This window comes from Podarcis gaigeae, assembly GCF_964106915.1.
Source record: "Podarcis gaigeae genome assembly, chromosome: 15".
NCBI classification, from domain to species: Eukaryota; Metazoa; Chordata; class Lepidosauria; order Squamata; family Lacertidae; genus Podarcis; species Podarcis gaigeae.
The window spans coordinates 14,300,583-14,325,792 of NC_139692.1; the positions used below are offsets into that span (position 1 = coordinate 14,300,583).

Consider the following 25,210-nt stretch of genomic DNA (forward strand, 5'->3'; position numbering starts at 1 on the left):
TTTTTACAGTGCAGCCAGTGTGCTGCAGGGAACTTGAAATGTGTGTATGTGTTTGATGCTGTTTGTGGTAGTTTGGTATTATTATTATCATTATTATTATTTATTTCTAGACTGCCTTTCAAGATCACAGGACAGTTTACAATACAAAAACACAAAAATACATATCGTAATTACAAACAAAAACAATACCCCCATACACACAAAGTTTTAAAAGGCCGTTAAAGTAAAGGGACCCCTGGCCATTAGGTCCAGTCATGACCAACTCTGGGGTTGCAGCGCTCATCTCGCTTTATTGGGTGAGGGAGCCGGCGTACAGCTTCCGGGTCATGTGGCCAGCATGACGAAGCCGCTTCTGGCGAACCAGAGCAACGCACGGAAACGCCGTTTACCTTCCTGCCAGAGGTAGGAATACCAGAGGTATTTATCTACTTGCACTTTGACGTGCTTTCAAACTGCTAGGTTGGTAGAAGCAGGGACCGAGCAAAGGGAGCTCACCCCATCATAGGGATTCGAACTGCCGACCTTCTGATCGGCAAGTCCTAGGCTCTGTGGTTTAACCAAAGGCCCAGTAGAAGAGGGATGCTTTTGCCTGGCGTGATTGTATAGTATTGTATTTTTTCATAGTAAACTGCCCTGGGGTATATTTGTATGGAGAGTGGTACCTTGAAATATAACTAAATGTGTTCAGAATATAGGGGTACCTCAGGTTACATACACTTCAGCTTACATACACTTCAGGTTACAGACTCCGCTAACCCAGAAATAGTGCTTCAGGTTAAGAACTTTGCTTCAGGATGAGAACAGAAATCGTGCTTCGGCAGTGCGGCGGCAGCAGGAGGCTGCGTTAGCTAAAGTGGTGCTTCAGGTTAAGAACAGTTTCAGGTTAAGTACGGACCTCTGGAACGAATTAAGTTCTTAACCCGAGGTACCACTGTACTGTATAAAATGTAAACTGTCAGACATAGATAATGACATGTGATGTCAACCTTTTTGGGCCCATAGGCACATTTGTAAAGAGGATAAATTGCCAGAGACACACATAGGCTAAACATGTGACATTTTAAATTGTTTTTTACCATGCCAATACTGTGTTTTAGCTTTGTATGCCACCTTGTGATATTTCTTATATCAAAATAATAAATGCAGGAAGTATTTCAAAATAGAACTACACCAACTTCCTAATCATCCAAAATGATAGCAATTGTAGGGCAGTGATCATCTTTACCTCCTGTGGATAAGGGTTGTGGAAAATCCCAGTACCCTGGTTGTCCAGGCACCAAGAAATGTTATGTTTGTGCTTACAAATGTGAAATGCTGATTCATTTACAGTGGTGCCCCGCAAGACGAATGCCTCGCAAGACGAAAAACCCGCTAGACGAAAGGGTTTTCCGTTTTGGAGGCGCTTCGCAAAACGAATTTCCCTATGGGCTTGCTTCGCAAGAAGAAAGCCCATAGGAAAATCTCTGGGGACCTCTTTTAAATGCTAGCGGTGGGGAGCAAAGCCTTTCCCCCTCCTCCGGCCTTCAGAAGAGGTCCAGGAAGGCCGGCGGGGGCCGAAAGGCTTTGCTCCCCACCGCCAGCATTTTAAAAGCAGTCCGGGATAGCAGGGAAGCGCGGATGGCTTTTGAAGGCAGGCGGGGGGGGGGGAGCAAAGACTTTTGCCCCCCGCCCGCCTTCAGAAGAGGTCCTGGACCTCCCCCCCGCCTGCCTTCAAAAGCCGTCCGGGACAGTCCCGGGGCGATTTAAAAGCCCCCGGGAAGGCAGGCAGGGGGGACAAAGACTTTTGCCCCCCGCCCGCCTTCAGAAGAGGTCGGGGGACAGACTGTCCCCGGACCTGGTCTGAAGGCGGTTTCCATAGGAACGCATTAATTGATTTTTAATGCATTCCTATGGGAAACCGTGCTTCGCAAGACGAAAAACTCGCAAGACGAAAAGACTTGCGGAACGAATTAATTTCGTCTTGTGAGGCACCACTGTATTAAGAGCTGCTACTTACAAATCTGATGCTAGCGCCTAAGAGCTCAAAGGTGTTTCAGAGGTATTCCACCCACCACTGCCACCCTTTGTTCGTTCATAAATAAAACTACTTTCCAATAAAACTTTACTTAGAGAGGCTATGGAGCTCTGAGACCCCGTATACTTTGTTTAGTAGCACTAAGAAAAGTGACACTAGTATAATTGAACACCACTGGTTTTTATGTGGTCATGCAGCAACACCAATTATGGTTATTGCCATCATGGGTAATAAGTTATAATTGGAATTGGTAGAATTATAGCTGTGGTTATTATAATATTAACTCTTTTTATGGTGGGTGCTTATCTCTGCAATAATGAGTGGGTAATGACAGAAGGGAATCCTCATCTGCTGTGGTCAGGGCAGAGATGCAATGTTATCTTCTTCACTCTTTAAATTTTAACTGATTTCCAACCCATTTGCAAAAGCTGGGGAGCACACTTTATATAGGCCTCAGAATTTGGATGCAAAAATATTTTCTTTCTCATTTTTTACCATATTTATTATAAACCATTTACATACATATTTGCAATGAAGTAGATGTGGAATACTGTACATACTCTGGCTGCAACATCCAAAGAAAGGGGGAATATCCTATTACAAGGACGCAAGAATAGCCTGGCCTACAAGGCTCTTTTCCCTAAACCTGCCTCATACCTGGCGTAGGTGACATAAGGTGTGGTGCAAGTGGAGATTTGGCTGCCAGTCAGGAGCCTCAAAGTACAAGGGAAAACAGGCTTTGGCTGTTCTGCCCACCAGCCAGTGAGCTGTATAAGCACAACCTGCTGGAAGTCCCAACTTCATAATAATAATAAATAATAAATTTTATTTATACCCAGCCCTCCCCAGCCAAGACTGGGCTCAGGGCAGCTAACACCAAGTATAAAAACAGTTGATTGAAATACAACTTAAAAACAAGATTAAAACACAACATTAAAATGCAGCCTCATTTCAATAGGAACTCAAATCAAAAACTTTTTTGGGGATGAAAACGTCAAGTCTACTATCCAGACTAGTCCTACATGGGCCAGAAAAAAGCCAGGGAAGTCCCCAAATAGGAGTTCCATCACAGAAGAAGAAAGGAAAAAGGAAAGAGGGGGAGGGGATCCAGTTGATTCCAAGCCAAAGGCCAGGCGGAACAACTCTGTCTTACAGGCCCTGCAGAAAGAAATCAGTTCCTTCAGGGCCCTGGTCTTATGAGATAGAGCGTTCCACCAGGCTGGAGCCAGTGTTGAAAAGGCCCTGGCTGTGGTTGAGGCTAATCTGACTTCCTCAGGGCCCAGGACCTCTAGGGTGTTGCTATTTATGGACCTTAAGGTCCTCCATGGGGCATACCAGGAGAGGCGGTCCCGTAGGTACGAGGGTCCTAGGCCGTTCAGGCTCATTTTGACAGGTGGGCAGCCTTCCATAGAGACAAGAAGGTTTCCTACTCCTGTTCTATGGGCACCAGAAAGAGGTGGAAGAGGAACTGTGATCGTCATAATATTGGAGAGGATCAAAAGGTTCCCTAGGGCTATCCATTCACTCACCAGCCTCCGTCCTCCCCAAATCCACCTGTTCTGTTCTGACCCTTAGCAGAGTTGCTGCGGAAGACAGAATAGATGTGCTACTATTTCAGAGCAAGTACTTCAGGGTGGCTCATGCAAAGAAGCCAGGCTGCATGCAGAGGAAGGCCATCCACAAAGGCACTGGCCAGTCTGATCCTGATCTGGGCGGAGGATTCTATTCTGATCCCACTAATGAGGTGCCTAATCAGTCCCTGTTAGAGGAAGCCCTATCCATTGAGTAAATCTCTGTGTGTGCTGCCTTTCAAGCATCTTTCCCCTGTTGTGGCCTTTGTTGAAATTCAGGAACTGGATCGGGTTCAGCAGCCTTCTAGGTTTGGCAGCCAGGAATAAATGAGAGGCTTAGAGGGCAATCTTATTATACTGTGCGGTGCAGAGCGGGGGGGGGGACTGTGTGTGGAATGGGGCACAGGTTGCATTGTTCCACCTAACAAAAGCACTAGATACCCATCTCGAAGCTTAGATTATTTTTTCTTATTAGCATATCTATTGCTTTTAGCCTGGAGATCAGTTTTTCATGTTTAGTGTTTAAAGTGGAATTGAATTGCAAACTAGCAGTTAACTGAAATGCTGTAAATAAGATGGATGGAGTTGTCACTTAGGAGGCCATAAAAACGGGAAATTTGCAAGTACTCTTTTAATTCACCGTTTACAGCTGTACAGTGTTCGGGAGGCAGGTTCTTCCTTGCGGGCGGGGGTATACAGTTGGGTTAGTTCTTTTATTGTCCTCTGTAAATCCTCTTCCCAGATAGCCAAGGCACAAGATGAAGTGTCAGGAAATTGCACGGCATCTCTATAATTTCCAAGTAGCATGTAAATTCTAGATGAATGGCTTTTCGAAAGGACTTGGAAAATGGATTAGTCTCTCTAGGTCAAATTCAGGGTGGGGAGGAGGAGCTGAAACTTTTCAAAGCGTGGAGGATCAATAAACTGGAGTTAGAAGGCAGCAGCAGCAGCAGATAATGTGTTTCTGTTGGAACAGCTAAGGTCAGATTTAATAGATGTAAGTAGGACCTGCAATAAAGTGTTGCAGTCTATCTGTGTCCCACCAGGTTGCATCTATAGTATAGGAATTTGGAACCTTATGACACACGTCTACCCATCCTAACCAGCCCCTGCCTTCTAGAAGCTTACTTTAAGCTGCTGGGAAAGGATGAGGAGCCTGTTGCTCTTCAGATGTTATTGGGCGCCCACCATTCCTGACAATGGGAATTGGAGTCCACAACAATGAGAAGGCAACACATCTGCTGCCCCTGGTGTAGACAGTTCTAAACTAGATGGGCCAATGGTCTGACTCTGTAGAAGGCAGCTTCCTGCAGTCCTGTGGATCCCAGGCATCTTCGTTGTACTTGCTCTTGTAAAGATTGGGATCACCCGCGTGATTGCCTGCTTCACACAATCAGATCCTGACTTAGTAAGTTATGCTCCAGCTTGCTTGCTTCCCCCATTGTTCCCTCCCTTGGTTTCTGGATCCTGCTGTGTTTGGAAGCCATGAATCATAGTAACGGGAAGCTGTGGTGAAATGCAACTTCCTGCGTCCAGTTCCATGAAGCTCATGCTTATTAAGCCAGAATTTGATTGTGGAAACTTAACTAATGTGTGTGAAATGTCATCAATCAGTTCCATTCATCCACTATAGCCCATTCTCTCTGCCTCTCTCTCTCTCTCTCTCTCTCTCTCTCTCTCACACACACACACACACATCTCCTAATGTGAAGCAATGGCACTGTTCTTTTCCATCCCCATTTGCTGCCTGGCGACAACCCACATTCAGGGTGCATTTGTAGCCATCAATCCATCATGATAAAGTAGGGTCTTGCAGTATGGATGCAAGTTTACTCATAGAAAGTTGGTGGGACTAAGCAGGCCCCTTTGTACTGCAGTTCTGCCCAGCTGGATGTGCACAAACTCCATTTTTCAGTTTCCAGAGCCTTTCCCTACTCTTCATCTCGACGTCGTCTTGTGACAGCAGAACTAGTTGTAAGGAAAGGTCCCGATTTCCTCTTGGCTCTTTCTAATGATTCTGGATATGGCACACCCTGAACTAGATGTAGCAGTGGCTTTTTAAAAAATGATGACACTGATTCACAGAGAATGGGTTTATCAGTGGTTGGTTATTTGTCATGATGCTTAAGAGCCAGGGTGGTGTAGTTGATAGAGTAGTTGGACTAGGACAAGGAGGCCTTGGTTCACACCCCCACTTAGCCATGAAACTCTCTGAGCTCCTTGGAGAAGGGTGACACAGAAAATGTAATGCCTAATAGCTGAATAGGACCTCCAGTGGTCAAAGGCACCATCCCATTAATTACCACTTGCCGGGTTAAAACAGGGAATGACATTGGTGCCTTGAGCTTCCAAGTTCATCTGGCCAGCAACGGTTGGAAACAGAGTGGTGTCCAAATCAGGTGTATGTCAAAAAGTGGAGTAAGAATGGAAAGTGAAGCTACTTTGGTAATAAGGGCTGACTTGCCCTTATTACTCCTTGGCCTCACTTCTTTGGCCACATAGGTTAGGAGTTGCCTTATACTCAGATCAGTATCATGCACTGTATTGTCCGCACTGTTCAACAGTAGCTCTCCAGAATTTCAAACAAGCGTCTTTCACTGTCCTATCTAGAGATGCTTGGGATTGAACCCGGGACCTTCTGTGCACTATCACTGAGCTACGGCCCTTCCCTTCATTGACTGTACTACCTGGGCTGATGGGAGTTGGGAATCCAATGACACCTGGATGGTCGCAGGTTCCCTTACTGCACTAGATGGACCTCGGTTCAAGCCAGTAAGCCAACTCTTATTGTTCTTATTTCTCTAGGTGAACAGTGCTTCTGGTGATGGGACAGATGCTGTGGTGATTCTGGAGAAGACACCCTTCCAGGAGGAGAACATAGCTGAACTTCTGAAGAAACACACCAAGCTCCAGCTCCAGATGTCCAACGACATCTACAGCACTTACCACCTTTACCTGCCTCCTGAGCTGAATGGTAAGCGGCTGGCTAGGGAAGCTTGTCTGCCAGACATCCGTCAGTTTATTCAGGTTGATTGCAGTGAGGTTCCTCCAGGTCTTAACCAAAAACACAGTTTGCGTTTCAGATGCCATCCCTGCTATTAGTGGGTTATCTGGGATAGGTTAGGTCCTGCTTCTGTTATGCTGAATTTAGCCAATGGTTTTCTTACCCTGAAAGCTGGAATTCTTCTATGGGCTGGCCCCAGGTTTGAGGGTACACTTGGCAAGCTGTCCTCAATCCTCCCCAAAACCCCTAGGTGTACTGTATAGTGGGTAGCGACAAGCCAGCACTTAAAAATTTGCACAATCCTTCGTTGTCCAACATAAGCACTGATCAAGAGCATTATGGGGAAATATAAAAGGACAGCTCACAGACTTAGTCACATAATGCAGTGGTTCAAAGGCAGTCCTGGAGTACTGGGACCCTGGCAGGTGTCCAAAGATGCCTGCTGTTTCTGCATTGAAATATAAGAACGGTTCATGTTCTCATATATTCTGGTAGAAGCCAAGATACTGGAGCATGTTACTGGTGTAGTGTAGAGGGCAAATGTGAGCTGGTTATTCCCTGGTTCGGATTAGCCCTTATGGCATAGTTCTGTTAGAACTGTGCCACTTCAGAATGCAAGTGCAGGATCACCTTTTGATTTAAACCCATATGAAAAAGCGGAATGTCAAGAGAAAGGACTAGGCTAAGAACTTGTTTGCTGATACGCTAGTTTTCCATAAGCATGGATCCTCCCCACCGTCATGGAGGAAGCCTTTAGATATGCACCCTTTCCTTGCCTGTGTCTTCAACTGATATAGTCCCAGCAGGGGGTCGCATTGCATGCTTTCCCCAAGTATTTAAATCATTTATTGGACATAAGACTCACCCAGAACGCTGCCTCCTGTGCTTGAGGGAAGCATCAAGGCAGTCACCAATGAGACACAGGTGTTCAATCATGAGATGTATCTAGATATTGGATTGGATTGGGATCTGGATATTGGATTGGGGGGTGTTCCCTAACTCTGCAGTTTTAGCAATTTTGACATGTCTCATTTGGGGGAAAGCACTTGCTTTAGTTTAGCTTCCCATATAATTCTGTTCGTTATCAATCCAGGCAGGAATCAGAATTTAAACCTTGGCTTGACATTGATAAAGTTCTCAACCCTATTCCACTGGGTGTTTGTGGTATTATTGCAACAGGCACATCTTTTTGTGCTGTTCAGAAGACCTCTGTGCAGGCCAATGGAATAGACAGGCATCCTGTTTGCAACAGTGAACACTTTTCTCCCTTTTGGTGACTTCTAACAAGATGCTGCAATTTCCACAAGGTGGCACCCTTGGACAAGAATCCAGCAGCAACTGTTACTGAATGACAGGAAGGATGACCTGTTGCTGGTTCAGTTCCCCCCAACCACCGTTATTTGATTTCTGTAACATTTATTTATTCATTTTTTATTTTGATATGCCACGCAATAACATAAGTTACAATAAAATACATTGGTACCTCGGGTTACAGACGCTTCAGGTTACAGACACTTCAGATTACAGACTCCGCTAACGCAGAAATAGTACCTTGGGTTAAGAACTTTGCTTCAGGATGAGAACAGAAATCATGCAGTAGCGGCACGACGGCAGCAGGAGGCCCCATTAGCTAAAGTGGTGCTTCAGGTTAAGATCAGTTTCAGGTTAAGAACGGTCCTCCAGAACGAATTAAGTTCTTAACCTGAGGTACCACTGTACCTTGGTTCTCAAACGGCTTGGCTTCCAAACGGCTTGGCTCCCGAACGCCGCAAACCCGGAAGTAAGTGTTCTGGTTTGCGAACGCTTTTTGGAAGTTGACGCGGCTTCCGCTTGACTGCAGGAAGCTCCTGCAGCCAATTGGAAGCCACGCCTTGGTTTTCGAATAGTTTCGGGAATCGAACGGACTCTCGGAACAGATACAGTTCGATAACCAAGGTACCACTGTACAAACAATTAACATACCAAAGAAAAACCACAGAATCTGAATAAGTGAGCAGCTTGAGGGTAAAGCAACGGTGCAACTGCCCAGAAGCCCTGCAGGTGCATGCTAGTCAACTAAGTCGGCATTTCCAAGGATGCTCCCTTGGGATCAAGCCCCATTAACCTCTGAGATCCATTTCAGAACAGACAGGCGTGCTCTGGATTTAATCTGAAAAGGGCAAGGTGTCCAGGGTATATAATGTCAACTGTTGTTTTGTGGATTTACTGTGCCCTGTGATATTGAAGAGTCTACGCACAGAAGCCAAAAAGTATCTTCCACAGATAAAACTGCTTTGCTCCATATCCACGAGATCTGAAACAATGGAATTCAGCCTGGCTTCAAGAATAGAGACAAACTGATTTCTGATCTTGATTTGGGAATGAGATGGGCCTGTATGTATAATGATAACTCCTCTGGGTCGTAACCAGGTTTTAAGATGACCACTGTTTTAGATTCGAGTCAGGCTGATGTCCAGGTTTATGTGAACAAAGTATGACAGGACAGTGCTACAAAAAAGGCCTTTCCCTTGGTGATATTGCAGTTACAGAATACGGTGGGGTCAGGGGACTGGATTCAGCTGGTGGGCCAAATCCCTCAGTTCTCCGCCCTCTGCTGATTGGTGGTGGGAATGCCCATTCTAAGTGCCTTGCTCCATTAGCATGAAGCAGTCTGCATTGACAGTTGGGTACAGAGTGCTAGAAGTTTGAAAGAGGAGTGTTATTTGCAATTCTAGTCCAGTGCAGGCTAAGTCTATTGAAATGAATGGGTTTGACTATCTTAGGTTCATTAATTTCTCTGAGTGGAACTTAGTTGGATACAACCCAAGGTGGCTCTTCTACATCCAGCTTAAAGCAGAGCATCAACCATGGGATGCTGCTAAATTGACTCGGGCTCAAATCCACATTCAGCTATAAAGCTTAATGGGTAACCCTGGAGCAAGCCTGTCTTTTAGCTCAACCTACCTCATAGGGTTGGTGAGAGACTAAAATGGGAGGAAAACTATGCCCAGAGCTCCTTGGAGGTTAGTATACACACATGCACATACTGAAGCAAGACTAGGAACATAAATCGACCACTGGAGGAATGGGATAGATGGTAGTATTTCTGGATCTGCCATGCTCAGCCTGGTTTGGGAAGCAAAACTGAACCAGTTCAGGTATGCCGTACTGATTATGGAACCCTGTCTAGGCCTGAACCAGGAGAAGAACTTTGTTGCTGCTGAGCCAGCCAGAACAAAAAAAAAAAAAAAAAAAAGTACGACGCAGTGGTTTGGCTTCTTAGTTGGCTTCTTACAATGCAATGGTTTGGCTTCGGTCAGTAGGCCGAAAGCAAAAAGTGTGCCTGTCCAAGCTGCCAAGCCCACAGGACATTTGAAGCAGAACACTTTTCTCCTTTTGATGGCATTGAAGAGTTGCAAGTTCTAGCAGCCTTCTGCTCCTCCCACCTTCCTGCTTGTTCGCCAGCATCCCTCAGAGGCATGTGCGAAACACTTACTTTATTATCTAGTTAATGCTCCTTTCAAGGCGTGTCTCCTCTGAGCTTACATAACCTAACGGGTATAATGAAGCCATTATAAGGCTATAAAGCATGGCTTTAATTTTTAATAGCTTTAGTGGGTGTGTTGTTGTTTTTCGGTTGCCTGTGATGCACCCTTGGTGCTGTTGCTGTCGCTAGACCAAACTTAACTGTGTGAGCTGGAAGAGAGCCATTATGCTCTCTGCCTCTTGTTTTAAAAGGGGATACCATTTCTTCTCCTCCTAGGTTAGAACTGATGTCTACCTCTTTTTTGTGTATGTGAGAGAGCTAGTAAGATCCTGTGAGTGCAAGTCAAGACTAGGTTCAAGGCCTTCATGAAAAACAAGAGAAGAGCCTTCTGGATCAGGCCAATGCTAGCCCAGTATCCTGTTCTCACAGGATCGGAGTGCTGCAGGACTCGCCCCAGCAAAAGCCTTGTCCTCTAGTAAGTTTGTCTAATCTAAAGCCGTCCAAGTTGGCAGCCATCACTGCCTCTTATGGGAGCCTCCTCTCCCCATGATTTAGAATTCTGCTCCCAGTTTGGAGACCTGGCTTCAGAGCCTTTCTCTGCCATGCATAGGCTTGGATAGGGCAGCTGGTGCCTCCCATAAATGGTGGCTTCTGTGGAATAACACTTGTAGTTTGATGGTGAATTTTGGATATAATGGAGATGTAACATATTTGGATTATTGTAAAAGATGCAGGAGGAAATGATTAATAATAGGATCCACAAAGGGGAGGAGGGATGTCCAGGAGATTCTTTGGAATCTTGTCTTTATGTTGTATGTTAGATAAAATTCTAATTTTAAAAACCTTTATATCTATCTATATCTATATATCTATATCTATATCTATATCTATATCTATATCTATATCTATATCTATATCTATATCTATCTATCTATCTATCTATCTATCTATCGGTGTGTGTGTGTTTAAATGGTGGCTCTTGAAGCTCCTCACTCACATTGTGTTCCCATGCGCGCGCACACACACACAGTGGATTGTCATAACTTCCATTTGCTGTGGTTCTACAGTTCTGGGGAGTGTGTCCCTATCAGAATCAGATGGACAAGTCATTTTGGGTGGTTGTTTCTCACCCGAATGATGATGACGATGATCACTTCTGCCCTTCCCCAGAAAGTCCCAAGGGAGATTATAGCAAGGCACAGAATTAAAACAATTTACATCTTAAAGCAAATTGCAATCACAATTAGGGTGGGTCCTAAAATACATGTACTGTTTCTCAGGTGTTCAAAACCAGGGAAAGAAGTGCATCTTCAGCATAGACAAAAGTGGTGCAGTGGAAGTGCCAGATACACCTCTGTGGGGAGGGAATCCCACAGCTTAGGCCCTGCCACTCAGGTAAGAAAGTCCCACGTAATGGGCTCCAGTGACGTGACTGTACTATTCACTCTCATCCCCCAGTGCTGTGGAAGTGCGCCACAAGAAAGCAATCCTGGCAGCTTGCTTTCAAGTTAGGAAGCCCTCATCCATTATTCCAGGGCAAGTAAAGCTATTTTATGATTAAGTGGCTTGTCAGGCTGCTGAAGCTATCCTGTAACTCTCAAATAAATATGAGCCACTGAGCTGGTGCTGTTGCTGTATGTGTGCATTGAGAGGAAGGGGAGGTTATCTCCAAGGCTTCTCCCCAGCACTTCCATTTATCCAAATATTTGATTATCCGAACGTTTCAGCTTTCTCCCAGGCTGTTTTTAAACAGATGAGCTTGTTTTGCATACAGAGTCTTGCCTGCATATATTATTGCCCGCACAGCAGTGGAGCAGGGGCTAGACAGCCACGCGCTGCATTGCCAGCGTCTGATCAGCAAGCTGTAGTTTGTGAATTAGTTGCTCCCTGCCATTTGTCTGCAGCCGTCCTTGGTGTCTGACTCCAAAGCTGTTGCTGTGACACAGCTCCAGAACCTGGGAAGCCTCTTTTTCCTTTTTCCTTTTCTTAATAGAATATGGATGACTTATGGGACGGCCTGTAATCTCTTTTGGCTCTTGACGTTAAAAACCTCTCATTAAAATTTCAGGGAGGAAAGTGTGCAGGAAGAGTAAATAATGAACTCAGCCAGGGTAAGGCTCTGCCCAGCCTACAGTCATTTTTAACAGTTTGGGGATCATTCCAGAGTTTTAATTCCTTTTGCCTCCCACCCCCCGCCAAAAAGGGGGGGGGGGAGAGTTTACTTGTCAGGAAAGCAAAGGGTCTTTGAGGTTCCAGCTGCTCAGCTCCCTGTAGAGCCTGCAAACCTGCAGCATAGATTTCCTCTTGCCTTGAATCCTGCAGCTCACTCTCTTGATTTCCCCAGGATTTATTACAGGTTGCTTTTGGCTTCAGAAATCGATGGCGTTTAATCACTAGCCTGTGCTGGATGGGAGAGTAAAGGTGGGAGAGAGAGACTTCTTAAAGCTCATCTGAGCTTGCACACAGCTGATCCAGAATTTATAGCTCCTCAACCTTTTTTGTTTGTTTGTTTGTTTAATGATATGGTTTGAAATAAGAGTGGAACGCCTTGGCTTGCGAATTGGCCAAAAATGTCTAGGCAGGAAAAGTTTGCAAAATGGGTTTGAGGCTATGCATTGTGGCCTTGTGGCTGCCATGCTACAAAACCCATAATCTTTTAGTTCTCTAACTATGGTCCATGGACTGCTGGTGGTCTGGAAGGTCCCTTGAGGTTGTGTCTGTAGGTAGGTTGTGGAACCGCCAAGAATACCTGTACTGTGTGCTTATGTTTCTTTCTGATGGTGATGGAGATGGACTTCACAGAACTTTGCTCATGAAAACAGGCATTCCCATCGCTTAGAAAGACAGGACTACAGTTTTTGAAATATGAGTTATGTATGAGTTATGTTTGCTGAAATCCACAGCAATTTAACTGGTCTGTTGGGGGGAAAGTTAAAGAACTGTTGCTCCTATCTATCTACTTCTGTCTGCAATCCCACACCCCTGGCAGCGATGGCTAGAGGGAAATGCAGATTGATGCCTCATGATCCACTATTTAGTACAGAAATCCTCTGCAACACACATGTGTTGACGATCTTGTCTCTTTGGGTTATTTGAAAGTTGCTATTCCGCTTATGGGCTTATGCAAAAGCAGCTTCCGGACTTAGTAGGTGTGTTACTTTTTTGCCTCTCTTTTGAAATCAAAATGAAGTAAGCCTTTGTAAACATTTCTGCTGGGGATTTGCTGTAACAAAGTCTTGGCAAATCTAAGTGCCTGCTGTTAAATCAATTATCTGAAGGAGATAAATTTATGTCAACAGGGAGGTGAAGTGTGTGTGGCGGGCGTCACTCGCCTCTAGTAACTGACTCAGACTTTATCTGAATAGCAAGCCTGTATTTTTGTTTAAGCCAATTGTTATCAGTTGTCCTGTGATTACGTCTTGTCACTCCAGGCTGATCAGCATGAGCTACTCTTGCTTAGTCCTCGGAGAGGCAGCAAGGCTTCACCGCAAAGGGATATTTTCCATAAGAGAATCCCATTTAGCATTTTCATCACCCATATGCCTAAAATATCTCATGAAAAGCTCATTTCCGTGAGACAGATGGTAGATTACACCGAAGTGACGCATGCAAAAGGTGCAGCAGCGGCAGTGTTTGGTGCCCTTGGCCTTGAACCGGGATCCATAGATCCACTTTATGCTCCTTACTTAACCAGGTCTGATAAGAGAAATGTAAGCCCTTAAAGCCAAGATCCTAACATAGATGGGTGATTCCCAAGTCCCCCACTCCTCCATTGACCACTTGAAAATTGCTGAAGGTCTTGGCAGATCGCTTACTGATTTTTCTGCCTGTTCTCGTGATTTTAATGCACTGTGCCAGATGCTGTATGATTTTTAATTGTATCTTTATTGCTTCTTTTATTACAATTGGCATTCTGCAGAATTCAAATTGTAAGAGAATAAATAAAAGAAGTAATTAGAAACAGATAAAAATTAATATGAATATGTAATGTGGACATGCCACAGGCATCTGAATGAAGCTTGTGGACAACGGGCGATCTGTGGACCATAGCCTGGGAACCCGAAAACTCTCCAGGGCCTGCTAACCTGGTCATCCCAGGGAGCCAGTCAAGTCCCTCTGTCTGGTATAAAATTCCAAATTTTGCTATACTCTTCCCATGCAGTCCTGTGCATGTTTACTGAGAAGTACATCCCTGATTCCTGTGCAGAGGATTGCAGCCTTAGTCTGGGCAACTCATCGGTCAGGAAAGCCACGTGTGTCTGTCTGTCTGTCTGCACTTCTGAATTGGTTGTCTGATGGCTGTTTACTCTGTCTGCTCCAGGTATTTCGCCTCTTTCCAAAGAGTGGGAGGCTAGACTTCACTGGCACTTGGACTTGGTCACATGACATAGAGAAAAACCTTTCTCTTCCATGTCATCTCCCTTGGCATTGATTTCAGGTATGAATTACTGCAGGCCTGTTCCATCACTTGATGACTTTAGCATTGTGTAAACTTGCAGGCATGAAACAAATCCAACTAAATAGGCTGAGGTTTTGCATTGTTCCCTCACTTTTCAGCAGAGGCCATTCACGCATTTGCCCACAAGTGGTTGTATATACATGCCTGATTTGATCTCTGTTGCTGGGAACAGTGGAAGACCATTGACCAACCTAGCTCAATATTGTCAGCGTTTCTGCAGGGTTTCAGGCTGGAATTTTCTCCAGCTCTACTTGGGGATGCCTTGGATTGAACCTGAGACCTTTGGGTATGAAAAGCATTTGCTGCGCCACTTAAGTACCTCCTGCTCCAGCAGAGCACTCCTCTTAAAAGCACAAAAAACTAGTTCATGTGCCTGCTGGTGTGTACACCTTGCCTCCGAATGGCTTCTGATTGGGCTCAATTTCCCAAAGCTATGTTCAGAAAATATGACAGTTGGCAGCTGAACTGATTGGCAGTTCTTGAAACTGGACATCATTCATGAGCTGGGAAAGCAGTGACTTGCACTGGTGTAAAGGAAGCAAGTAAACCTGGGGCTGCTTCGGACAAAATCCCATCTCCTGCTACCCCCACATACTTGGTACTGGTCTATGAAAATAACACCCTAAATGGAGAATACCATAGGGCTGCAAGAGAGGCCCACCATTCCTCCCTCCTTTTCCATCTGCTGGCCTTACACATCAAAGCATAGATTAGTGCCAGGATTAGCATCCATATTGCGTCTTGAATTTAGGACTTAACGTGATGTCAAATCGGGATTCCTCTTGCTTGGATTAAGCTAGAATTCCCAGGTCTAGAACTGGGAGCCTTCTTTTGTGAGCTATCAGAGCTGCAGGTTTGGGGGCTGTTGCTAGGCCAGCAAAGTGTTCTCAGACTAGAGACTTGCTCCGCCCTCCCAGGCAGGCCATTGGGCTCTGCTAGACTCAGAGGGTGATAAAGGACAGATAGCACACAGCCACAAGAGGTAGTGATGGCCCTCAGCTTGTGTGACTTCAACAGAGGATTAGACAAATTCATGGGGGATGAGGCTACCAATGGCTACTAGTCACAGTGGCCATGTTTTTCCTCTGCTGTCAGAGGTGCTATGCCTCTGAATACTGGTTTCTGGGAGAGTGCTGTTGCACTCAGGTCCTGCTTGCTGCATCTTTCCCATAGATCATGGTGAAAAGAGAATGCTGGACTAGATAGACAAGTAAGGGCACTGTTTTTGTTCTCTTTGGGCTTTCCTGGGCAACAGCTGCCTTCCTGATCCACTGGTGTGTTTTTGCATGCTCCATGATTTTGACTCCCAGCTACGTTCCTGAACTCTTGACAGGGTGCCCCCATCGTGCTTTGCACAAAGGAGGAAATAACAGACCAGTGAAAGAGCCTCTTTAACACAACATGCCAGAGTGGATCAGGTGTTGCTTCCTGGCCTGTATAAAAGCTTCCAGGTCAAGGAAGTAGAGGTACTCTTCTCTTCTTGCTTTCTAAAGTTTGCCTCCACCTGATTTCTGTCCTCTTCTGTCCTTTCCTGCGTCCCGGCAGGGGTTTTCTCTTAGCTGCGCTCCAGCCATCAACTGCTGAAGTAATCCAGCGGAAGGCACCGCTATTTAACATTTAAAAGCTTGTGCTCTTGTAATTATTACTTTTAATCAGGCATTGATTTTTGAATGGGGTCAGCGTGGCTCAACCACTGCAAATCCATGCATATGGATCTGTCGACGCAAACTTCCGATATTCTCTCAACCCATTTAGAAAATTGGTATGAATTGATTCCCTGCTGAATCCTCCTGAAACCAATGCCTGGGAGCAGTTACTACCCTAAATGGATGCACTTGAACACCCCTCGACCAATTTCTTATTTGATAGGGCACAATGGAAAGCTTGAAATGCTGGCTGAACCCAAGCTTGAGACTGTAGCTTTGCTTTCCTGAGTTAAGAAGCAGGCGAACTTGGCCGCCAACAGCAGAATGATATATTTCTAAAAAGCAACAGCTCGGCACTCCATCATCCATCAGTAAACGTCGGATCCATTAAGCAACGTGGTTCTTAATAATATTTAAGTTGGACAAGCCCATTTGTTTCACTTAACATCTGGTTTCTGTTAGGCCAGCTTCCAGAGTCTGTCACACTTCCCTGTTATGACAGCATGTGTTTTGTGAACAGTAGATGCAATTTCCAGCAAGAGGCAATCTAATCCAGTTTAGCCATAGAAAAGTACCGTGTGTCCAGGAGAAACACTGGGTGGTTAATGCTCCGTAAAAGCCAGGCACTGGCGTATGTTAGAATCCCATTACGGCAGGCTTATGTAAGCAGCAGCGTGCAGCTGCATGCAATTTTGATGTACCGTGCTGCAGTTAAAAGATATTGGATCATGGGGAGAAGTCTAAATCTTCCTAGGCGGGACCTAAGAGAAAGACTCCAGCTTTTCTGAACTGTTTGCACAATGCGTACACCCAATACAGAAGGGGAGAAATAGGGTGGGAAGGCCTAGGGTACAGATTTGAACATGCAGACATTAGTAATTGGGACAGTAACCCACAGCTACGTGCCCTAAGAGAATTAACGTTATGATCCAAGAAATAAATTAAGTAATTAAAGGTTGCTGTGTTGTTCCTGCTGTTTTGAAGAACATACAAAGAGCTTCCTGGATCAGACCAGTTGCCCATTTACTCCAGCATCTTGTTCTTACAGTGACCAACCAGATGCCTGTGGTTAACCAAACAGGACCCAAGCACAAGAGCACTCTCCCCTCCTGTGGTTTCCAGCAACTACCTCCAACTGCAAAAGCAGAGCACAGCATCCTTGCTAGTACCCATCGATAGCCTTATCCCCTGCAAATTTGTCTAAATTGTTTGTTTATGGATGACTTCAATTTAATGTATAATAATTTTTTTTAAAAGGTATGTATATAAAAACAGTTAATAACAATTGCATATATAAAAACGCTTTTTAAAAATAGATAGATAGATCTAGCTAGATCTCAAAACTTTAAAACAGCTCCAGCACATGTATAAAATCAATTCAACTCCATTGCAGATACCAACTGGGATCATGATCTCCTTTTAGAAGTACAGTGTTACCTTGGGTTACATACGCTTCAGGTTACAGACTCCGCTAACCCAGAAATAGAATGGTACCTCGGGTTAAGAACTTTGCTTCAGGATGAGAACAGAAATCGTGCTCCGGTGGCATGGTGGCAGCAGGAGGCCCCATTAGCTAAAGTGGTGCTTCAGGTTAAGAACAGTTTCAGGTTAAGAACAGACCTCCGGAACGAATTAAGTACTTAACCTGAGGTACCACTGTACAATGGTACCTTGGTTCTCAAACTTAATCTACCGTTCGACACCTGAACCTGTTCAAAAACCAATGTGCGGCTTCTGATTGGCTGTAGGAGCTTCCTGCCCCCAAGCAGAAACCGTGTCGGACGTTCCAAAAAATGTTCACAAACCGGAACACTTACTTCCGGGTTTGCGGCGTTCAGGAGCCAATTTGTTTGGAAGCCAAGCCGTTCGAGAACCAAGGTACCACTGTACTTGAGAACCCATTTCCAGGGGAGGCTGTCTGCTGGATTGCTACATGATTTGCTCCTTCTGGCCTTTCTGTGCTCTGGTCATATGGAGCAAGTAATTCTTCTGCATCTCAGCATGAAGTAAGACCGGATCGTTTAGTCATTCTGAATGCAATGATGCAGCAAAACAACCTGCTCTTTGAGGAAGTTCCCTGTTGTGCTTCTGCACGATTTGGTGCACATGGCTTCCCTTCTTCCAAAGTGGAGACGTGCCCAGAACCATGATGCATGCCAAAACAGAGTAGACTGGTCTCCCCTTGGGCTCCAGCAGTTCTCGGTCTCCTTTTTGCATAGTCTAAGACTGGAGAAACGTCACTCCAATCTTATTTGAGAAAATGAGTGTGCCTCAGCGGAAGAGTGAGAAGCCCTGCTTGCATTAGGGGGAGAAGAACCATAGTTGCGGTCTTGGAAATTTTGGCAGAATTTGAGAATTTTCTTTCCGTTTTCCAAGGCAATGCTTGTGGCTGCACATTATGACTGCTAAGACTCAACAGCTGTCGCCAGCTGGAAGGATCAGGCAGGCAGTGAGACAAACCTTTTGGAAATCCAGACATTGTCCTTGGCTGGGCAGAGGGAGGAACAGCAACATCAGCTCATGAGTCATTCTCCTTCAACAAATGCCTAATCCCTCCCCAAAGCTTTCTTATTTCTCAGGGCCTTGCCCTGCTTGTCCACCAACCTTTGCTGTGTTTCCCCAAAGTGTTGCCTCCTACTGCCATTGCCAAAAGCACCAAATTACCTAGCATAATTCAGAGCCTGTAGCTAGAATTAAGTTAAAAACAAGGAGATTGATCATTTTTATAATGCTGGGGCATGATGATTTGAAGGTTAAGGATCCTTGACCATTTTGTTCAATCCACATTTTTAAATAGACTGACTTTATTTGCACTTCCTGGATGAATATGCAGATCGGGGGGGGGGGGAGAGAGAGAGAGAGGGTCCACATCCTTTCATTCTTCTTTTCCTTGAACAATTTCTTCTTCTTTTTTGTTAAATAATTTTTTATTATTTTTCACAATTTAATTCCACATTAACACCAATAAAAAAGAACATTTTTACACCCCTCCCCAATTCCCCATTGTTGCCATATCTTTTCAAAACCTTTTCTTCTCCGGACTTCCCTCCATCCCCTCTTCTGGTTCTTTATATAAACAAAATTCTCTTAGATTTCCATATCCATTTACCCAATTTTCTAATAATTACACATAGTTAATCAAAACTTACTAACGCTTCAAATCATTTACCATTATTTAACACAGTTATCATTTAAGCATCTAGAAGAGTTTCTAACCCAGCTGGTCATTAGAGGAACTTGTAAATAAAAACTGGTACCTGGGTATGCATATTTCCCAACCCATTTTCCTTTTGTGTACAGTGGTGCCTCGCTAGACGAAAAGAATTCGTTCCGCGATTCTCTTCGTCTAGCGGTTTTTTCGTCTTGCGAAGCAAGCCCATTGACAGCTTAGCGGATTAGCGCTACAGGTGTCAAGCGGCTTCCAGCGATCAGCTGTTAAGCGGCTTATCAGCGGAACAGCTGATAAGCGGCTTAGCGGCTTAAGAAAAGGGTGAAAAAAGCGAAAAAAAACCCGCGGGGGGGATGCAAGATTTTTTTCGTCTTGCGAAGCAACCGCATAGGGAAATTCGTTTTGCGAAGCGCCTCCAAAACGGAAAACCCTTTCGTCTAGCGGGTTTTTCGTCTTGCGATGCGTTCGTCTTGCGGGGCACCACTGTAGTGTATTTTAGAGTGTAGGCCTGAGGGCAAGAACAGTCTTTCTTTCATTGATCTTTAAACTGCTCTGAAAGCTTCTTTTGACTGAAGAGTGTATAAATTCTTTTAATACGTAAATGAATAACCCCAAAGAGATGCAGCTTAAGCAATTAAATATTGAACTTCCTTTTCTTCCCTCTGTGTGTGTGTGGACATGTGGAATCGCAGCATACACACCACCTTGTTCATATGAAATTAGAAATTAGAATTACTTTATAGTTAGTCGTGCTAGTCTTCAGTAGGGGCTTGTTTACCCTGCCCAAATAGGATCTGCTTAAAAGCCAAAGCTACCACTCTGGTCCTAAATATGTGTACACAAGTCCAATTCACTTATTTTTGACATGAGCCCATGCAGACAGGTGTACTGTTGCAGCCTAAAATATTGATCTTGGTTTACATTCTCATCAACATGAGGTTTACATGATATTTATTTCAGCAGTCGAATCAAGAGGTCCCCTGTATTGTTGACCACAGTTACTTTGACACACTATTTTGGGTACTTGGTTTGATTATGTACTTAACACAGCTAATGTTTACCTGGTGGGATGGGATACAAGCCTAAATACATGCATCAATAAATTGAAGCTAATGATGCCTACTGTTTTATTAGAATCCCACCATACCTCCTAACCCAGGGGGGAAGGGGTATGTTTAGTCAATGGTTGCAGAAGAGCCTTTTCCAGAACATCTACCACAGGGGTAGGCAACCTTTTTTAAAAAAATAATAATAATATTTATTAACGTTTTAAGGGTTACAAAAAGAAAAAGTAAAAACACCATATTAAACAAAAACAAACCAACACATCACAATAAGGAAAGAAAAGAAAGAAAAAGAAAAAGAAGAGAACAGAAGAATAAAATCCATTTAAAAAAAACACAGCGAATGTTCCCATAACTTATCTTTCATTTGCTTGTTTCCTTGACCTCCTCACACCTCCCTTTTTTCTATTCTAGTTCAGTTAACTATTTCAGCAAATCCTTTCCATCTTTTCCAATTTTTGTCCTGTAATTTATCTTAATATAAGGTAACTTTACTTTCCCTCCTTTCACCAATTAACAGTCTGTTTTTTTCCTAATCCTTTATAACATTTCTGCTAAAACCACATAACTTCATTCCAACATCCTTCTAACATTCATTAATTTTACAATGTTTCTGTAAATAGTCTTTGAATTTCTTCCAATCTTCCTCCACTGACTCTTCTCCCTGGTCTCAGATTCTGCCAGTCATTTCCGCCAGTTCCATGTAGTCCATCACCTTCATCTGCCATTCTTCCCGGGTGGGTAGATCTTGTGTCTTCCAGACACAGGGGTAGGCAACCTAAGGCCCGGGGGCCAGATGCAGCCCAATTGCCTTCTCAATCCAGCCCATGGACGGTCTAGGAATCAGTGTGTTTTTACATGAGTAGAATGTGTCCTTTTATTTAAAATGCATCTCTGGGTTGTTTGTGGGGCATAGGAATTCGTTCATTCCCCCCCCCCCCAGAAAAAAAATATAGTCCGGCCCCCCACAAGGTCTGAGGGACGGTGGACCGGCCCATGGCTGAAAAAGGTTGCTGACCCCTGATCTACCACAACTGGGGAACCTTTCTATATCTGCCACAGATCTCCAGATTGCAGAGGATTCTTGGCTGAGCATAGGTTCAAATGATATGGCCTGATAGGCATTCTGGTTTAGGGATGGAGGATAATTTTGTTTGGTCCTCATTTTAAAGTGAACTGGCCTCATTCACAGTTCCAAGACTTACACACAGATCAGAATGCAATTGCTAATTGGATTATGCACTTCTCAGAATTTTGTGAGTTTCAGTTTTTTTAAAAAAACTTTTTTGCAGGAAAAATGCACACAAAATACATACTTGGGGAGGGGGGTTCTTTAAAAAGCGTACAAAAATGTATGATATGAGTGGAAATGCATACAAAATGTGTATTTAGGGGAAAGTGTGCATAAAATGTATACAATTTAAATGTGGATTTTGGTGCAATTTGAAAAATCCACAGAAAACGAGAGACAAAACAGACTTATGACACAGAATGGAAATGGCCTGACCTTGCGGTCAACTCCTGTTAATTGAAAGCCTGACCCATCTGAAAGCCCCCTGCAAATATGCATTGCAGGAGTGCATGTTTTGGAAAGCTGTATTTCAGGAAAAATGCTCTGCCTTTATTATCTTTGTGGGACGCCTTGTAAAACAAGTTTTTCTAGACTTTGGCAAAATCAGTTAAAGTATGACAGCAATACAATAAAAATTCCACAGAGGATCCTAAAATTCCAACCCTGTATAAAAACCCGAATACAGAAAGACCAACAGCATAAAATAGCTACAGATTACAGGAACTTAAAAACAAGGCACCTACAGGAGCTCAAACCATTACAGTGGTTCCTCGGGCTAAGTACTTGATTCGTTCCGGAGGTCTGTTCTTAACCTGAAACTGTTCTTAACCTGAAGCACCACTTTAGCTAATGGGGCCTCCTGCTGCCGTCGTGCCGCTACTGCACGATTTCTGTTCTCATCCTGAAGCAAAGTTATTAACCTGAAGCACTATTTCTGGGATAGCGGAGTGTGTAACCTGAAGCGTATGTAACCCGAGGTACCACTGTACTTGTCTTCTTATTGAGCAATCTCCTAACAAACTTCTGAGGAGCCCCAGGGTTTTTCAGAACATGCTTTGGCACATGCTTTTATAAATTACCGTATTTTTTGCTCTATAAGACTCACTTTTTCCCTCCTAAAAAGTAAGCGGAAATGTGTGTGCATCTTATGGAGCGAATGCAGGCTGCGCAGCTATCACAGAAGCCAGAACAACAAGAGGGATTGCTGCTTTCACTGCGCAGCGATCCCTCTTGCTGATCTGGCTTTTGAGATTCAGAATATTTTTTTTTCTTGTTTTCCTCCTCCAAAAACTAGGTGCGTCTTGTGGTCTGGTGCGTCTTATAGAGCGAAAAATACGGTAATTCTGCCTGGTATGAAGAAATACTGTCATGTTTTGCTCCAGAATAAAATACAAGTCGATTTCATTGGGTCACTCAGGTTCTAGTATGAAGAGAGTGGGTGGATTCATCTCTATCCACTCCTCCATGTTATAAACATCTGTCAAGCATCTGTATCCACCCACTGTCTTCTATGCTAACAAGCTCCAAGGTGCTTTAGTGTTTCTTTGCAGGAAAGATGCTCCAATCCCTTGGCCGATATCTAGTCCACCTAGGATTGTACCCACTGCATTTTCTGGAACTTTTTCTCAGCTTAAATGTGAACCTTCTTGCATCTGGTGCCCTCCAGATTTTTTGGGCCCATCAGCTCCCATCAGCACACTCAAACTGGCTGGGTCTGATGGGAATTGTATTCCAAAATAGCTGGAGGGCAGCAGGTTTGTAGCTTTAGTTGCCCTTTCATCTGCCTTTCCCATCCAGCTCTGTGATCTCCTTTTTGGAGACGTGGTTCCCAAAACTGCATAGAGCATTCCCAATGTGGTTGTGGAGAACTGGATCCCAAAGCTGTACAGTCATACCTTGGTTCTTGAACTTAATCCGTTCAGGAAGTCCGTTCAATTCCCGAAACCATTCGAAAACCAAGGCATGGCTTCTGATTGGCTGCAGGAGCTTCCTGTGCTCAAATGGAAGCCGCGTCAGATGTTTGGCTTCCGGAAAATGTTCGAAAACTGGTTTTCGATAGTTCGGGAGCCGAAACGTATGAGTTCCAAGGCATTTGGCAAACAAGGTACGACTGTAATGTATTTACACTCTAGCTAGAAGTGTATACTTGATTCTGACCAAACTAAGCCTCCCAAGATCACAATATACATCAGGAGACTTAGTTTGGTCAGAACCCAACACATCCAGAGTTATCGCTAAACACATTACTTCTGCTAAATGAGCGACCATAGCTACTAGAGGGCTGTGAACATTTGTGTCCCAGGCTTTTTAGACTTGTCTACCTATGTTCTATCTGAAACCAAAGGGGCACATTGGTTGCCAAATGTGATTTTCTTTTTTTTTTTAAGCTCTCTGACCCGCTGCTGTGGTTAGGTTTGGCCAGCCGTGAGGTCTGTAAGTGAAGTGCCTGTCTGAATATGGGCTTTTGTTTTAAAACACCATTCCCCAGCCGGCTGCCACCTTGCTTGAGTCATGTCTGCTAATTAGTGGTCTTAGGTTGTTTTTGCAGTTGAGGATGAAAAGCCATAATCTTAGAAAAGCCATAATCTTAGAAAACCAGTCTGTCCCGTCTTTTGCTGTGTGAGATGCTGTTGCGTGGCTATGGGCTATTCTTGCTCCACTTTACTCCCTGGTGGTCTAAATATATACATCAAATGGCAACCTCCACTGATGTGAGATGTCCCAAAATGGCAAGCCTCATAGTGCCAATTTTCCCTTTTCCATTGAGGGCATAGAATCATTTGAGAGAGTGAATCATAGAAACAGATTTGCCAGAGACACGACTTTGGTGGCCCATGAAAGGTTTTTCTCCTTGGTGCTTTTTAATCGTGGGCTGCAGCCAATGCTAGTCCTATTCAGAGTAGACACATTAATAATAATAATAATATTTTTTTATTTATACCCCGCCCTCCCCAGCCAAGGCCGGGCTCAGAGCGGCTTACAAGCAATAATAAAAACAAGATGAATGATTACAACTTAAAAACAAAAATAAAATACAACATTAAAATAATGGAACATTAAAATATTAAAATGTAGCCTCATCGCAGGAGAAGGAAAAGAAAGAGGAGAAGAAAAAAAAGAGAGAGAGAGAGAGAGAGAGGGAGGGAATCAAATTGGCTCCAAGCCAAAGGCCAGGCGGAACAACTCTGTCTTACAGGCCCTGCGGAAAGAAATCAGATCCTGCAGGGCCCTGGTCTCATGAGGCAGAGCGTTCCACCAGGCCGGAGCCAGAGTTGAAAAGGCCCTGGCTCTGGTTGAAGCCAATCTAACTTCTTTAGGGCCTGGGACCACTAGGGTGTTATTATTTATGGACCTTGAGGCTCTCCGTGGGGCATACCAGGAGAGGCGGTCCCGTAGGTACGAGGGTCCTAGGCCATGAAGGGCTTTAAAGGTCAAAAGCAGCACCTTAAATCTGACCCTGTACTCCACCGGGAGCCAGTGCAGCTTGAAAAGCACTGGGTGAATATGCTCCCATGGCAGAGACCCCGTGAGGAGCCTCGCTGCAGCATTCTGTACCCGCTGGAGTTTCTGGGACAGCTTCAAGGGCAGCCCCGCATAGAGCGAATTACAGTAGTCAAGCCTGGAGATGACCATCGCATGGATCACTGTGGCCAGGTCGGGGCGGGAAAGGTAAGGGACCAACTGCTTGATGCGGCGAAGATGGAAAAATGTCGCCTTTGCTGTTGCTGTAACTTGCGCCTCCATG

The 25,210-nt window shown here is 44.4% G+C and overlaps 1 protein-coding gene across 2 annotated transcripts in view; it reads left to right on the top strand.

Moving 5' to 3' along the window:
- The window catches only part of DCPS (decapping enzyme, scavenger), a 64,171-nt gene that overhangs the window by 714 nt on the left and 38,247 nt on the right, over positions 1-25,210 (top strand). For both annotated transcript variants that reach the window (XM_083713785.1, XM_083713786.1), the window contains exon 2: positions 6,391-6,559. In XM_083713785.1, the coding sequence (XP_083569911.1) occupies positions 6,391-6,559 (169 nt within the window). The remainder of the gene's footprint in view (positions 1-6,390; positions 6,560-25,210) is intronic.